Source organism: Alligator sinensis, unplaced genomic scaffold, assembly GCF_000455745.1.
Source record: "Alligator sinensis unplaced genomic scaffold, ASM45574v1 scaffold453_1, whole genome shotgun sequence".
Lineage (NCBI taxonomy): Eukaryota > Metazoa > Chordata > Crocodylia > Alligatoridae > Alligator > Alligator sinensis.
This window is the reverse complement of record NW_005842485.1, coordinates 4,274-18,676: the sequence shown is the minus strand read 5'-3', so window position 1 is coordinate 18,676 and position 14,403 is coordinate 4,274. Positions and strand designations below refer to the sequence as shown.

The 14,403-nt window shown below is 49.9% G+C and overlaps 1 protein-coding gene across 1 annotated transcript in view; it reads right to left on the bottom strand.

Moving 5' to 3' along the window:
* SLC4A5 (solute carrier family 4 member 5) overlaps positions 1-1,755 on the bottom strand; it is a 60,749-nt gene extending 58,994 nt beyond the window's left edge. The window contains exon 1 of the mRNA XM_025212781.1: positions 1,641-1,755. Within this exon, the coding sequence (XP_025068566.1) occupies positions 1,641-1,668 (28 nt within the window). The 5' untranslated portion in view covers positions 1,669-1,755. The remainder of the gene's footprint in view (positions 1-1,640) is intronic.
* Between the last annotated feature and the right edge of the window lie 12,648 nt (positions 1,756-14,403).

Here is a 14,403-nt window from a genome sequence, read left to right as displayed (position 1 = left end):
TGGGGCCGGTGATAGTGTTAACACCGAGATGCCATCTGCGAGGCTTGGGCTGCGGTATTAGGGGAGGTCGGAGCCGCAGAGCACCCCCTGGCATCGGGGCACTACCATGGGCAGCCTCCCGCTTAATTGACATCGATATACGAATCAATTCTCATCAAAGGCGTGGCGGGCGAGATAAGTGGGCGGTTGCCCAGAGACAGGTGGGCGGGCCACAGAGCTCGGCCCCAGGAAGCCCCCTGTCACACACACTGTTGAGTAGAAGTGGCACAAACCCTAGCACAGATTCAGCACTTTTGAGAGGAAAGGATGCACCAAAATGCAGACACAGGCAAGGAGCTTTATCAAAGGCCATTAAAAGATAAACCCTTGGGATACATTACACTCCAAAAGACGTGAGAGGAAAACATGAGGAATCAGGGAGGAAATGGTCCATGAGGCAGTCTCATGTAAGCCACATTTCCAAGGGAGAAACTACTTCCGTTGCTGAAACCACAGTAAGATTGGAATTAGACGCACACTGCTGAGGCCATAGTCTTATCTCAGTATTAACAGTCTGGATACAACTATAAATGGCGTAAATTTGAGACCTGATACCCTATGCTGCATATGATATAACAGCCACACTGATTTGTATATTTACCTGTACCTATTTGAGAGGCATCCAAATCCCAGATCTACTTGACCAAACTTCCAGGTCCAATTCTGAGAGCCATGATTACAATCCCTGGGGATCTGACTTTGCAAGACACAGCCAACCTTGCTTTGTGGCTCTCTCCAGGTATCACATGCACAGTGGCCGATGCAATTATTCAGCGTGTTATGCGTAGCATTTAACTACCTATAGAAATAAAGTTTTGCTAGCAGACAGGATGCTAGCAGGCATTTGGCAAAGGCTGACCGTTTGCTGGCAAGTGACCGCTGCAATCATCCAGCCTTGTCTTCCAAGAACAGATGTTAGGTAGGTTAGTTCCCACCACAAAATGGCCTTTCACCCTTGGCTTTTCTAGCCAGTCTCTGTTCGTTATACAGGAGGACCATCTGGGATAATTCTTGCACTTGGCTGCTAGCCACAGTAATGCACTCTTGGGGTTTTGCCTGGGGACATTTAGATGCCCAATGTCCATTCATTTTCAGTGCCCAAACTGAAATATTCAGCTAGGAACTCTTACCTCTCCCTGTGTCTGGAAGACCTGCGTCCCAGTCTAGATCCCAGTCTCCTCTTCTATCCCACTTCCACGACACCGTCAGACCATGGACTACCAAAGGGAAGTGTCAAGCCACAGTGTTTGCTTATGGCCTAACTCCCTCTGCCACGCCGTGAAAGCTCAGAGTCCCTTTCCCCCCGGTTGATCCATGGGAGGCTGAGCAGACAGCTGCACTAGTTAAGGACACTTTCCACATACCTCAGGGGCAACAGACCTGCGCTTGTTTTCAGTGCACATATTTTTCACAGTCCTAATAAATGAGGCAACCCTGTGCATTGATTGCTCGGACACTTTCAAGAAAACAGCACCGCAACATTTCTCTGTGTCCCATGCAAGTTAGGAAATCCCTTTCGTGACGGAGAGGGAAGGCAAAGGAAAAATCAGGTTCCTAAAGTAACAAAGAGCAGAGTAATAACACGCAGAAGAGTTTCCTACCTGGACAGCTTTGCTTGTTTTCCCCCATTGGCTCCTGGCTCAACAAACTGTTCGCCACACTGAACCACCCCAAACTTCCTCCTTTATCCACTCAGGCTCGTTAAACTCCACGGCTTAGTGTGCAGATTACAGAGAATATAAAGCACTTTCTTCTCACTTCAGCCCTCATGACGTGAAGTGACCGCATCGACTGAGATGCCGGTAGTAGAGAGGTGAGCATGCTGTGTGTGTGCGAGCCAGACTGAGCGAGAGGGGGGAGAGAAAGGTGGGGACACGGAAACAATAGCAGTCTCTTGTATGTATAATCCCTGCTGTTTCTGAAACGCTGCACACAGTATTGCCCCTCAGCCCCATTCGACAGTCTTCGCTCAGGTGAAACTCCTGCAGAAGTCGCTGGGGAGGTTGGCTCCACGACTGAGCCAAACGAACAGGTGATTCTGGCTTCAATACCTCCTCATACCGAACTCCGCAGGCACGCAGCCAGGGTCCTTAGCTAAGGGCATCCACACATTCATTCATCCCTCCGCCGTTAGACACAGTTGCAAACCGAAGGCCGTGAACAAGGCAGATTTTGCCACATTCAGACAACCACAAAGGAAGCTGGTCCCCAGGGCTCACCCCATGCAGGATTGCAGCCCTTTACTACAGAAGACAAACCCAGGCCACTTATCCCATCAGTTTGCTAGCACTCAGCATCCATGCAGAGGTCGTGTTGAGCAGGTCACCGAGACGCTCTGCTCTGCCAAGTGAAAGGAAACAAATAGCTCACTATTCACAAGGAATTAATAGGGCACGATTGCCAGACTGGCCTGCTGGCCTCACAGGTGCATTTCTGGCCGGGGAGCTGCTGGAATGCATTGCCAGGGAAAAGCATGAATGAGCTGCAAGCAGATTCCACTGAGAATACAAACGTCTGCCCTTAAACACGGAGACCTGACTTGGCAAAACAAACCCTGTCTTGTCGGGTCTTGACCTGTGCCCCAGGAGTGCCTTGGTTGGCTGCACTGCATAACCGGGCACAAATACCTATGCTTGGGGGGTGTGGGGACGGGACGCCTGGGGACTTTGACAGCTACTTTGCTATGTAAAATGCTAATCTTCACTAAGGAGCTTTAATAACTAGATTGGACAAATCTCCAATATGGAGAACAGATCTATACCAGTTAAGGAACAGACAGAGCAGGACCCTCTAGAATAGTGATTCTCAGCAGGGGTGCCCCAGCACCCTGGGGTGCCACGAGATCCTTCTAAGGTTAACACAGGGTGTCACACAATATTAGCATGGCGTGGTGTGCAAACATGCATGAGTCTCATGACAAGGCCAGAGATTTCGAATAGGAAGCATCGAAACCATCCTGCCCTGCTGTGGTCTTCCTGAGTTCCCTGCAATTGCTCTATTCTTTTTCCATAGTAAGAAATAAGTGGAAGTTAAGAGCTGGCATTTCCTGTGGCGTGCCTTCAGTCTAAAGAGGTTGCGAATCATTGCTCTACGGGTTCTCTCATCTTGAATATCTAAGATTATAGGATGCCTTGAAACACACTAAAGGGACAAATCCCAGCTCCCAATTTTCTGGGACCCTCTACTTATTTTGTGCACTCTGCTACTCAGGACCTGCCCCATTTTGTCTGCCCTGTTCATCTGTTACTTCTATTTTGAGAACGTGGCTGTGTTAGGGCCTGCCTCAATTATCCGCACAGCATAACGAAAGCCAAAGGCCTTGCCTGGGTTCCTAGATCCACTACTGTTGAAACTAAGTGAGAGCGAGGAACACAGCACCCGCGTTATTACGGAGAAAAAAGGACAAGATAAATCGAGCTGGAGAATGTCTAGTGAAATAGCAGTCAGCATAGCTGTGTTTCCTATCCAGGAATAGACGTTAAAAAAGTGCAAGAAGCCAACACAGCAGAGGATGGGCTGGAAGGGAACACCCTGCACTGGCAGGAGATGAACAGGATGGGACCTAGCCATGCTTTCCCACCCTAAACCCCTATGATTCTGCAGCTGGAGCTGACCTGACAAATGTGCCACTGATAGCCAAAGACCACGCGTATCCAGCTCTGTCTCCCAGTCCGATGTGGGAACAGGGTGGGAGAGGGGCAGAGAACCTTGTCATGGGCATCACACTTAGACACAACTCACAGCTGCCTTTAGGCTGTTCTGTAGCCACATTTGCAGCACACTGACTCCAAGTGGCTCTGGGCAAGAGTGGGGTACAACAGATCTGTGTTCATGTGGAGGCACTGGAAGAATAGGTTGTGTCAACTTGAGCACTAAGGAATACAGCGGCCCAGGGGCTGTCTTCATCCAGCGGCCTCCATAATCCTAGCCACTTGCTCCCAGCCTCTTGTTCACACAGAAATCTGGCATTGGGACTTACTGGTCCTGCTGGCATTGTCCATCCCATTGTCATAGCAGAGCTGCCCTCCCTCATCCGTGTCTGACTCGTCCTGCTGCTCGTAATGCCTCTCGTTCTCGCAGCTTTTGTCCCGGCTGGAGGTGGATTTCCGCCTGCGCCTTTTCCTTCTGTAACCACGCGGCACCGGCACCCCAATGTAGATGGAGTGGTAGTCTGTAACAGAGAGGGAGAGAGCTGCAAGAGAGCAGGGCAGTGCACCTGGTTCCCTGGATGGGAGCACACACCTGTTGACAAAGTCCTTACTCTCCCCCACCCTCTTTCCATTAGGCCTGAAACGGCCTGTGTTATCCCAGGTTGTCTGGTGATTTGCAAGCCACTTGGTGCCATGGGATGGGGAAGGGTGGGGGTCATGTCAAATGAAAGTCCTAGAGCTGCAGAGGCCCCTTGAGCTGTCTAACAAGGCTCCCTACTCCCACCATTGATTCGCCTGAGTGCATAGCTGCACCAAGCCACACTTCACTTCTGCAAAGGATGTTTTCATCAATGAAGTGCAAATAAAACACATTTTCCCCCAGGGTCTTGAATCCAGGGTGGAAATGGGCACTGCTTCCCCAACCCCTTTGTCCCAAGGAATATTACCCTGTCAGGGTCTCTTCAGACCACATGACAAGCCAGACCCTGAAACATGCTGAACAGCTACAGCTTCCATTGACTTTCATCAGCACTGCAGGTGTCCTGAACCCCTCAGGGTCAGGCCTTAGCTGTCCAGGTAGTGGAAAAAAGTGTCTGATGGCACATTTCCTGGTCTTTCCAGGGTGGTGACTGCTTAGAAAAGTTATCTTGTTTCCATCACAGATGCTATAAACGTACAAGTAAATCACGTACGAAATTTAACCAGGATACCTGTAGTGTGCTTGGCTGTTGAAAGAGAATGCTTTGACCTTCAAGGCTATGGCTGTAAGGGAAGTGGGCGAGATACGCTGTCTCTGCTTCAAATGCTAATATCATTTACAATGCCTCCCTACTACCTTGACTGCCTTTCATGACCCTGTTTTCTTCCAGGGCACATCCTACTGGTTAAAAAACATTGATTTAGTGGGTATGACGCTGTACTATAACAGGGGTGATCTAGGTTCAGCCTCCAGCTGAGACATTAACTCCCTTTCTGGTCTCAGGCAAGGCATTTCGATTTGTGGTATGTCTCCATTTTCCATTTGTAAGGGGAGACCTTCTCCCCCTCACAGGAGCACTGGGTGAGCTGAATTCAGATAGTGCACTGGTGATGGCCTCGACAGCACCAAGGGAGCTAGGGACACAGACTGCCACCACTGTCAGATGAAGAGAGAGTCAGCAGGAGCTGGACTGTAACCCACACGGCAGGTGGGAAGCCCTGGGGCTTTTCTTACCTTCTTCATCATCATATCTCCTCCTTGAGTTGCTGAAGCCCCTCTCACTCATGCCGTCATCATCCTCCATCATGGTCAGACCACAGGGGGCAGAGAGGCTGAACAGTGCAAGAAAAGGAAGGGGGGAAAAAAACAGAATAGGGCCTTACACAAGGCAAACACTTTCATTCTAGATCAACGACTCTCTCCACAGAGATGCAACTGGGTTTACATCTATAGCACCAGACCTTTATTAAAACCATGACCTTTTGGAGACAGGGACCGTTTCCTTGTTCTCTGCCTTGGATAGCACCCAGAGCTCTGGGGAGCTTGCTAGGAGCTGGGATTGCTCAGTGGTACTGCAATGCTAATCACCAGCAATGAAAAAAACCTAAGGGAAGGAGTGGACCTAGAGCTCCAAATTCACAGAGGCAACTGTTTTTTGACATTGTTTTCATAAGGGAAATGGAGAGACCTCCAGGGGTTTGTAAAGAGAGTTCAAAACCGATCTCGCAGCAGGGGTCAGAACCAACCTCCCATGAAAAAGGCAATGGAAAAACTCCCTCTCCTTTTTCACTCGGGCTGGTTCAGGGCCCTGGCTGCCAAGTTCAAACCCATCTCAATGCACTGGACAGTCCCAAAGCTGTTACTAGCAGAGGCTGTCTGATAGCCTGTGAAATAGCAGGTTCTCTTGTGAGTTCCTACTCTCCACGTTGCAACCAGCTCATACTGCAGAGACCGACCCACCTGCTTCCTCCTCAGAGACAGTCCCTCCAAAACAGAGCTCTGCAGGTAACTTGTCACAGGGGGGTTTTACAGATGAGTTTGCACTCCAAGGTGCTCATTTCTGCACCTTTCAGAGGCATGGAGAGCAGGACAGTGGTACTCTGTATTTGCACAGCACTTTTCTAACCCTCAAGCCCCCTTGATGATGGAGAGTCAGTATTGTTCTCTCAGGTTTTCTCGAGCTGCAACTTACTCAAGGTTTCGAAGTAAATTGGACTAAAATATTTCTTGACCACTAGACTGCTCTAGATCTCTCCCATCTAGAAAGAGGCCCCCGTTTTCTTCTGGGTCAAGAAAAGCTGGTAAAATGCCACAATAAAAAAAAGATCTGCAAATTTTCAGTTGAATAAGATCTGCAAATTTCCTCCAACTGGATTTTCCCACACCATTTTCTTTGCTGTGCACACCTTCCTTTGAGCAGGTATTTTTCCTTGCAAGGGGAAGGTATTTTGCCTGCTTAGCCCAATACATACTGGGCTAAGTACTTGCACTTACAAGTACTCACATTAGAAAGGCACCTGTCACAAAACCTGCTAGCAACCTTCCAGTCAGGAAGCTGCAACATTATGTGACTTAGATGACACATAACACGAGGATGGGTGGCACACTGGGTACAGATAATATCCAAGGCAGTGACTGCTGCACATGACTTGCCAACCAGCCACTGATTGGACTATGTTCACGTGAGCATGTCAAAGAATTTCACATAATGAGACAAGTAGCCAAGTGCACAGGAAAATCCTGCACGGCTCTGGGACAGAAAAGGAGCATAATTCCTTCACCCTTTTCTTGGTGGGGTACACCTCTCCTGCCTGCAGTCACACAAAGGGTGTGTTTGCAGTGCACAACAAACTCAGGTTATCGGCACTTGGGAGCACACACCGGGATTCATCTAATGCTGGTGAGAGCAGACAGATCACAAAATCCTACCCCAGTTACTGTCCACACGAATCCTATGCTCGCCCAGGGGTGTCACTGGGATTTTTGAGGCCATCTCCATGCTTTGTTACACTGCACTGAGCGATGCTGGTCTGTGAGTTTTCCCCCATTAAACAGGAGAATTTCTGTGCTTCTGGCCATACACAGGAGTTGTGGAAAGGACCTGGAGACTTTTCACCAATGGCTACATCCCTCTTTCACTCATTTGATCACTTATATTTATTTCCAATTGGCGTTTCTTAGCATGTTATTGTGACCGCTCATGACTTGTCTAATGATCCGACCTCCAGGGGCTGCCTTTCACACTTGACTACTACTAGACAACGATGACTTGTCATGGCAGGAAAATCAATGCCTTTCAAAGGCACTTTGCAAGAGGTCAGACAGACAAGTCCCAGCTCTGCACATTGCCGAAAGCTAGTGGCCAGCTTGCTGGATCTCTCCCGTCCCGTACAATGCAAGCCACAGAGCATCATAACATTAGCAGCGACAATTCTGAAGACTTGCACAGCGTGGCTTGCCAGGGCCTGTGGGTTCACACTATAGACTGCTTGCAAGCGTCCGTTTACTTCAGGTCTTTTGCAAATCCCAGAAGATGCATGAATGATTGTCGCCAAATCTGGTCTACCTGTTTAAAAGGCACCTGCTATGGTGCTATGGGAGCTCCTACAACTCCAGCGGACCATAAGGCCACGTTGTACTCTAGGGCTGTATACATACAAAGGTAAGTGGAACAGGGGTTGCCTACTGCTCTTGTCCTGATTTATGTAAACCAGTGGGAGCGGGAGATTTTAATGTACTGAGTCCAACCTCCAAGCTGTCAGCATGATTTTGAGTTAAACTGGCAGAAAAGGCAGATGAAGAAGCCTTCTGTCCAATCCCAGTGGGCAAATCATTAAGAACTAATGGTCAAAGCAGAAATCTGCCAAACAACTTCACTGTCAGAACAGCCTCATTCTTATAAGTAACCAAGGGAATCTGGATGAATTCACTGATAAGAGCAAGTCAACCAGTCCTACAATCATCTTCCTCTCTGAACAGCTATTCATGGGAGAAATTAGGTAGAGGACTGTCACACACATTCAAGTGGGCCTTTATGCTATTTGCGGAACAGGTTATAAAGGACAGGGGGAAAAAACCCTCCCAGTCCTTGCACACAGCAGTTGCACCAATTTAATTCAAACTGGTTTCAACAATTATGGGAGCCCAGGTAAACATATCATGGACATAACAGCTGCTCTAGTGTAATAAAGTGAGATTACAAAGTGGCTGACCATCTGCTCTTTGGAACAGCAATCACTTTTAATTGTACATTTGTACAGCACCAAGCATGAGACCCCGATTGTCTCTCACTGCCGTTCCAATTCCATGTACAAAATCAGATTGCTTTAACAGGACGCCATCTAACAGTCTGACTGTCATTAAGGATGCTCTACCTACAAACACGAGCTCAACTGCTGCAGTAGTTGGGTACTTCCCAAATAATTAAAACCAGGAAAGAGCAACATTCTCTCCATACTTACAGAAGATAAAAAAGCCTGAAAAGCTGTGGGTCCTGGCTGCTGCTGATTGCTGCACTATTTACATTTGGAGGGGTTCCACAGTCTGGGGCTGGTACCCTCAATATATCAGCATTGTTAAAAAAGAGATGGAAGTTTTTTTCTTTTGGCCTTCTAGAAATACAATGGGATGAGAGAAAAAGAGAGACAGAGAGAGAGCACGCAAGAGGTAGCAAACTGTCATCCTTGCAAAATAAAATATATAGCAGCAAAATCTCCTGTGTCCTACTAAAACAGGCCTTTAAGTATTGTGGCAAGTATCTAGTACAGAGTAATAGGTAAAACCCATTTCGTTTGTCACTTGATTTTACTGTACCCACACCATAACACTAGAACCATGCCTGCTGCACACATTATTGCAGAGATGTTGTTAAAGAGCACTTTGCGGTCTCACAGTAATTATAGAAATGAGCTTGAGCCTTACCTTCAGCTCCCCAGAAATGCCCCAAACCAAGCGGACAGGGATGGACCGTCACTGACCAACGAAAGCCTGGGTGTTGTCAAGCGAGGAAGTCTAGTTTGCCTCGACAAAGGAAACTACTGATGCAAGCCTGGTATTGATGCCTGATGGCAAACGCTCAGTGGCTGCCAGGTTAAAATGTGTTTTGGGCAATGTTGATTGACTTTCGGCGCGCAGAGGCATTGTGTCACGGGATGGCCACAGCTCTCCACAGAGGAGGTGACATTCAAGCAAGTGAGGACTTGCCATCTTTTATAGTCATCCTCACTCTTAACAAGGAAACGAACAAGAATATAAAAAACCCACAACCTGGAGTCATCAGTCTCTAACCTCTCTTCTTCTGTGCATCACAGGCATCTCGTCTTGTCTGTCATTTTTGTTTAGGTCGTCAGCTATTTGGGACAGGACCTGCCTTTATTCTGTTTGGCCCAATGCCAAACACAGTGCTTAAAAAAATAGCTGATGTCAATAATGGAGCAAAGGTATGGTATGCAGGATGATCCTCATCAACAACTTGACCCTGAAAACATCTGTCTGACCCCTGGGCTTCTGCCTGGCCCAAATTCAGGTCTAAAATCTTCAGTTTGCAATGAGCCCCCCAAAATGGGCCAGTCCCATATGGATTTAGACCAGGGTGGGCAAAAGGGTGGATCTGGCCGGGTGGATCTTTCCTACCAGCCCCTACCCACGCTGCTGCGGCCAGTTTCCCTGAAGACCCTGCGACAGGATGGGACAAGGGTTTCCTGGGTTGTTCAGATCCACCTTTCTTTTTACCACGAGCCATCACTACAGCGGCAGCACAACTGTCAGTATCTGTTCCCAATAGCCCATTGCCCTGTTAGGAAGAACCAAGACCAGAAACTGAGACTAGGCATCCTGAGAGCATGTGGTAAAGGGCTTCTCTCGGCTCCTTTAGGCAGATGGGTTCACACTCTCTTTTCCCAATATTCAGTGTTAATTTTTGTTTGCTCAGCATACTCCCATGAGGGTACAGGTATGCACATATTTCTTCTTTTTTACAGACAGCTCAGTCAAGCTACACTCAGGGATGCAGAGCAAATCCTGCTCTGCCACAGGGTCTCAGGATAACCTTGGTCAAGTCACTAAATGCCATGTTTTCAATGATACCCAGTGAGATTGCCCAAAGCCCCCACATGCCTCGACAGTTAAATCAAAGCAAGTTAGATCTCTCTGGGCACCTATCTGAAAAATTAGGTGCCTTTAAAAATCTGCTTAAGTCACTCTGAGCCTCAGTTCCTCACCTGTATAATAGATGTAAAAACCCTGCCCAACCATACAGAGGAGCAGCAAGATGCTGGGTCATGGGGCCATGTAAATATGTAGGAAAGACGCATTATTTTCCAGACCCTGAGGCATTTTTGAGAAGGAGCCAGCAAATGAGGATCCTAGCCCAGGTCCTAATTCGGGAAAAATCCTTATTCCAGGCAACACTTTAAGTCCTCTAAAAGTTGGGCATGTGCCTAGGTGCTGGCCTGATTTCAGGCTGAAGAACCAGTGCTGTTCTTTAGTGTTGTAAACAGCACTGAAGTTCTGATTCTTGCCAGCTTGTTCCTGGGCCTCCTTGTTATCTGTAATTTAGGATGAATTGCCACGGGGGGAAAGAGGCCTATCAGCTTCTGCTTTTATGTTAACAGCAAGAGGCACAAGCAAAGTGCATAGCCAGGGAGAACGGCTCTATCTAATTGCAGAGATGACTTATTTAGTGTTTCCGGTTCTCACTGCACGTTACTCAAAGCACTTGGTTCATGCAGGCCGCTCTGAAGGTCTTGGGCTCTGCAGATCCTCGCTGGGGACGCACTTTGGATTCTGCTGCTGTTGAACTCTGCACATGAGGAGAGAGTGGCGAGGTCTCCACAAGCCTCCTAACCTGCGTCTTTCAAACAGAAGCTACGGGCTGACCTCACACTACTACACCCTCTCTCAGAGGTCACTGGAGCTTTCATTTACTGCTAGCTGGGGTGTGAAACAGCACCCTATACTGTTTTCCTGTTACTGCTTCTCCCAGGAGCGCCAAGCCACTGCCCCCAAGGCATTTGCAAGACAAGGCAGGCATAGGGCAGGAGGCAAGAAATATTAGCAAATGGGGAACTGAGGCACAGAGCAGGGCGGTGACTCCCTGGGATCGAGGGAGTGTGTAGCAGATCTGGGAGCTGAATCCAAACCAATACCTTAACTGCAAGACTACAAGCCTTGGCACAAGGACCACTTCCCATGAAAGCAGCTGCTCCATAGTAACTGTCCCTGTGCATGCCCTTTGATGGATGGCATAAGTCATCGCAGCTAAACTTCCCTCTACCACAGGGGAGAAGCGTGCACACAGGCAGTTCCCATGGAGTAGCCAATGCTTAGTAATCTTCACCCCCTTTTTACCACCAGTTTGTGTGCATGCTACACACTCCTCTGCTAATTCCCCTGTTGCCAGAAGAGCTCCATCTCGCCTAGCAGACTCTGGTTCCTGGCCCTTGGTTAACATACAATGACTCTGTGCCCCATTTCACATTCCCCCCAAGTTCCACATTCACATCCAATGCAGCAGCTCTTAAAATGTGGACAACAGGATTTTGAGAGATCCTGGCGCACACCCCGGGTGTGGACAAGCGTAACTCCACTGACTTCAGGACTGGATTCCTTTCTGCAGGGTGACCTGGGATGCTTCCCAATTCATCTGTGAAAGCAAGGGTTTTTCCTGTCCACAAGATGGCTCTGGAGCCATACAATTCCCCTCGCCGCCTGCCACAGGAAGATTTGCTATTAGACAGTTATTGATCCTTGCTTACTTTGCCTTCTGCATGTTCCTTGTCTCTAGCCTATGTGAATCCCTCATGCTCCCAGGCCCACCTGTGGGGCTCAACTCCCAGCTGCATGCCTGGGGCTGCCTTTCTCATTGTGCTCCAAGCTGAGCCCCCCTGGAAAGGTTACTCCTAAAATGTTTTGGTGAGAGAAGGGGTTAGGGGTATTGTGTTGGTGTAACAACACAGGCAGACAAGGCAGACATCTCATTTGATTTACCCAAAAATTTGGTGAGAGAAAGAACATTGGTAAGCAGCTTAGGTGTGTTTCTCTATCTCTAGTTTTTGCAACTTCTCTTATGCGCCTTGCAGTCTGGACACTCTCCTGACCAGAAAGTCAATTTAAAAAGCTGCCACAACATTATTTAAGTACCAATAATGTGCTCTGTGGCAGAGCACAGGGTGTCTCTGCCACTTTAAGGGCCTGGAGCTGGCAGCCTCCAGGTGCCTGATTAGGGCAGCCATTTTGAGGCTTAGGCTGCCTATATAAACAAGGCAGTTTGGCTGCCTGGAGGGCAGGCAGCAACATTGCCTGGCTGTAGGGCTGCTGTGAATCACCTGAAGGTAAGGGGGAGCTACAAGGGGTTGGCAGGAGGGTCCTGGTCCTGGTCCTGGTCCTGGTCCTGGTCCTGGTCCTGGTCCTGCACCCTGCTGGGAGTGGGTGGTCTGGTGGGGCTCTCAGTGGTGTGGGAGCCCCCAGGAAATACCAGCCCAGTGATAACCCTGGTGAAAGGCTGGTCGGGGTGCCTTAACCCCTAGCTCCCACCACCACCGGGTGGGTTACCCATGCATATGTTGGAGGGCCTAGAGGGCCAGTGTTGTGAGGGGCCCAGAGAGGGCGGACCCTGAGAGTGGGAGTGATGTGGGCGTGGTGCTGTGGTTGCCCCCGGGAGGACGGGGAGTCATGGCACGGTGAGGCCTAGTGACAGAGTGAGCGGCTAGAGAGACCCAGCCTGAAGGGGAGAGTACCCTCGACTGGCCCAAGCTGGGGCCAGGACTACGGTAGTCAAAAGGGCCGGGGGCCCACCGCGAGGGATGCCCAAGAGCCGGGGGCCTGGGGTCCCGACTGGCCTGGAGGTGGGCCAGGGCAAGAGGCTGAAGGTCCCGGGGGAACCACACCCGAGAGGGGAACATAGCTTCGGGGGGGCTAGGTAGCCTGGATGAAGGCGGAGGGGCCGCCTGATAGGAAGGATCAGAGAGGGGTCCTGTTAGGACGATTCTGGGGCCCAGTGTGGGGCCAGTGACTAGGAGAACACCATGATGCCATCTGCGAGGCTTGGGCTGCGGTATTAGGGGAGGTCGGAGCCGCAGAGCGCCCCTTGGCATTGGGGCACTACAATGGGCAGCCTCCCGCTTAATTGACATTGATATGCAAATCAATTATCATCAAAGGCGTGGCGGACGAGATAAGTGGGCGGTTGCCCAGAGACAGGTGGGCGGGCCACGAAGAGCTCGGCCCTGAGTAGGCCTCCTGTCACGGTGACAGGTGGGCGGGCCACAGAGTTCGGCCCCAGGAGGCCCCCTGTCACATGCTCAATAAAAAGAGTACCTTCAAAATCAACATGTCTGCCCCCCACCCCGATATCCTGCTTACATGAAGATTCACAGTGTGGCACTGGCCTTGGGCACTGACTCAATGGGGGCAGGATCTTCTAACCTTGAAGATAATTTCTAACTCTGAAGATAATTATGTATAGATAATACACACCCTTCACTTACACTCATTAGGCAAACCCAGATAAAACCTTCACTCACCCTGCATGGCGCATTGGAAGGAGTTTTATCAGAAGTCAGCTCTATCCTTCTGCCACAGGTGCAAAGGGGAGTTTTCCCGATGACTCTTTTTAACAGTGTCCACACTAAGAGAGGGACTCTGGACAGAGCGGCCTCCCTGCCTTTAGGTCTCGATCGCGTATTGGCCAAATTTTGGGCGCGTGATCCTTTGGGCAAGCTCCTTGTAACCTGGAAATGGGTCTCTGCCCTTGATGGTGTTGCACTTGTGCAGCAGTCAGGTGGCAGGTGGGGAATCCTGTAAGCAAGGCGTGTGTCACCACCACCTTGTTTCTAAAGGCCGTAGATCTGGTTGGCGGTCTTGCACAGCGCGGCCGCCCTGTAAGCGGGGTCCAGGCCAGACGCAGCTGCCAGTGGTGCAGCCTCCTGTAAGCAGGGTGTGTGGTGCCTGCTATCAGGAGAAGGACAGTGGGTTTGGACGTGGGTAGTGCTGGACGTCCTGTAACTGGGAGGCCAGGTCCATTGCCAAAGCCAGCTGGTCGGAGAGGTGCCCCTGTCAGCAGGGTGGGCGTAGCCTCCTGGCACTGGCGTGAGAGAGCCGGAGCAGTCTGCTGCACTGTGCTGCAGGGCGGCCTTGCAGACCGGAGCCGAGTTTCGTGAGAGGAGGGCAAGCTCCTTAGACCCCAGAGCTGGATGACCTTCCCGTGGCTGGGTTGAAGTCTGCGGCCTACTCTCT